At 43.2% G+C, this 2,165-nt stretch overlaps 1 protein-coding gene across 1 annotated transcript; it reads right to left on the minus strand.

Annotated features, from left to right (window-relative positions):
* Window positions 1-739: 739 nt before the first annotated feature.
* On the minus strand, window positions 740-1,695 carry LOC108677153 (BTB/POZ domain-containing protein KCTD12). The gene has a single exon (XM_018165311.2). It carries the CDS (start codon window positions 1,684-1,686, stop codon window positions 877-879), a length of 810 nt encoding a protein of 269 aa, XP_018020800.2. The 5' UTR covers window positions 1,687-1,695; the 3' UTR covers window positions 740-876.
* Between the last annotated feature and the right edge of the window lie 470 nt (window positions 1,696-2,165).

The following is a 2,165-nucleotide window of genomic DNA, read 5'->3' on the forward strand; positions in this document are numbered from 1 at the left end:
TAAATAATAATGAGAACAATCGGTATCTTTATTTTACAAATAACTTCAACCACCAAGTAAGTTTACCAATGCAATTAAAACTTCTTGCCCGATTGCGATTACCATTTGTATTTGTTGACGGTTTTTTTCCGAAATGCAGGCTGGCGCGGAAGAAGCTCGATGTTTGAAGGAGAGCAACGAACAAACGAAGTCGCTTGAAAATTGGAGAGCAGCTCGACGATGCCGAGCGCAACTAAAGCATCTTTGCAGTTTGTTTTTTGTTCGAATTTCTGTTTGGTTAATCATTTTAATTAAATTTACTAGTAATGATAGGACCGTATGACCGCGATTTGTGATTTGAACTGGAGTCGCATTGGATCATTGTATACGATCCAAAACAAGTACAAATTTTTTATGCATCAAGCATATAATAAATAAGAGATACATTTCTAACCATTTCACGAATTCTCCAACATTTCCAGGCTCGTTCCATTTTTGGAGGTTGAGTTCGCTAAGGCGACGCTGAGGACCCTAATCTCGAAGCAAAGCTCCCACAGGCTGCTTCGTTCTCTCGGCTTTAACAAATAGTTTCGATCATTGCCAGTTTTAGTCAATTCTCGTTCAATAAAATATATTTAGTCGTAACAAAAATACAATTCGAACAAAACATTTAAATTTAAAACAGTTGACTCAATGAAAAAATATCTCACTTTGAATAACCCAAAGGATTCCCAAATCCAACAAAAAACACACTCTGACTTGAACCACGTATTTCACTTTTTGCAAATCGATTGCAAATCGAACGGTTGTAGTATTTGCCCATTCTTTACCGATCTCGCTGTGACCCATGTTTTACCTCCATCACCTCAAAATTAATAAGTACGATACAATTCCAGCTTAGACTCTAGTCCAGACGAATTCGTTGTAGTGGTTCCAGCGTTCCTCTTCATTGTCCACTCCAGGTTTCTTTTCAGACGGTGCACCGGATGTTCCTGTTCCACAAGAGCCACAGCAGCGGTAACCCGCCTGAATCAGCATGTCGAAAGCTTGTTCCAAAAACATATGCTTCAGAAAAAATCGTGCAGAATATCGATCGACTTGACCCCTGTCTGGATCCCGGGATTCATTCAGAGTGTCTCCGAATACCTCGCGACACAAACTCACACGTCCACACACCAGAATACGCGTGAGCTTGCGAAACTTGACATCAGCAAGTCCCTCCCTGCCGAATGCGAAAGAACCTCTGTAGCCGACCACAATGCAGCCGGAACGTTCGTCTGAACCCACGGATGGATCCAAGGGCACGACCACTTTTCGGGCGTCGAGGGCATCGAGCATGTCAATGATTTCAAAGAACACGGCCTCGTTTCTCAACCTCTCCTTCTCACTAAAATTTTCAGGCAAGACCAGCTTTTGGTTTCTCAGAAAGTCCAGAATGTAACGAAAAAGTACACCATCCCGGTCGATAAAAAACTTGCCTTTGGAGTCACGCAAAACTAAATTTTTTGATTTCCCCGTGAACATTTTGCCGAGAAGGCAATCAGGATTTCGAGTGAGGGTAGAAAGTGAAGTTGTGTAGAAAACTCCGCCGACATTCAGCTCTACAATCGAGGGGAACATTTGCGTTATCAGATTGTTCGAGCCTCCGCCCTCATCAGATCGGTTGTCACCACCAGGTGCAGCAGAAGGGCCACCATTGGTAGCCATGGTCGGAGCGTCGCACCAGTTCACCTCACAACGCCCCACTCAACACTGAGCTGCCCATAGCATTGCTGCCTGGGCCAACAGCATTACCCTCGCTAGTCGATAGGAGCTCTCGCTGATCGAGGGCGAGAGGCTGAGATGCAACCTTCAGTTCACGCTTCACTTACGAGCCCTCAGCTCTCCCATCAATATTGGATTTGAAGATCTCTTTGTGAGTGGTATTGCTAGGTGACAGGTTGTTTGTCCAAATCACCGACTGCCACTTTTGTTTTGACAATAGTTTCGGGTCAGCCTCAGTGTATCATGTTTGTTGTTAACTTGTTTATAAGGTGTCATCTCCCTAGTCTGTCGCATGGTATTTTCAGTTCGAGAAACAAGTTCAATTACTTAAAATTTATGCACAGGTAGAAGCCTAAAGAGCCCTCGATTTATTAATTTACACGACTTTCCTGTTAATACTTTTTTCTGCTCTGAAGTTATTT

This window comes from Hyalella azteca, unplaced genomic scaffold, assembly GCF_000764305.2.
Source record: "Hyalella azteca isolate HAZT.00-mixed unplaced genomic scaffold, Hazt_2.0.2 contig15946, whole genome shotgun sequence".
NCBI lineage: Eukaryota > Metazoa > Arthropoda > Malacostraca > Amphipoda > Hyalellidae > Hyalella > Hyalella azteca.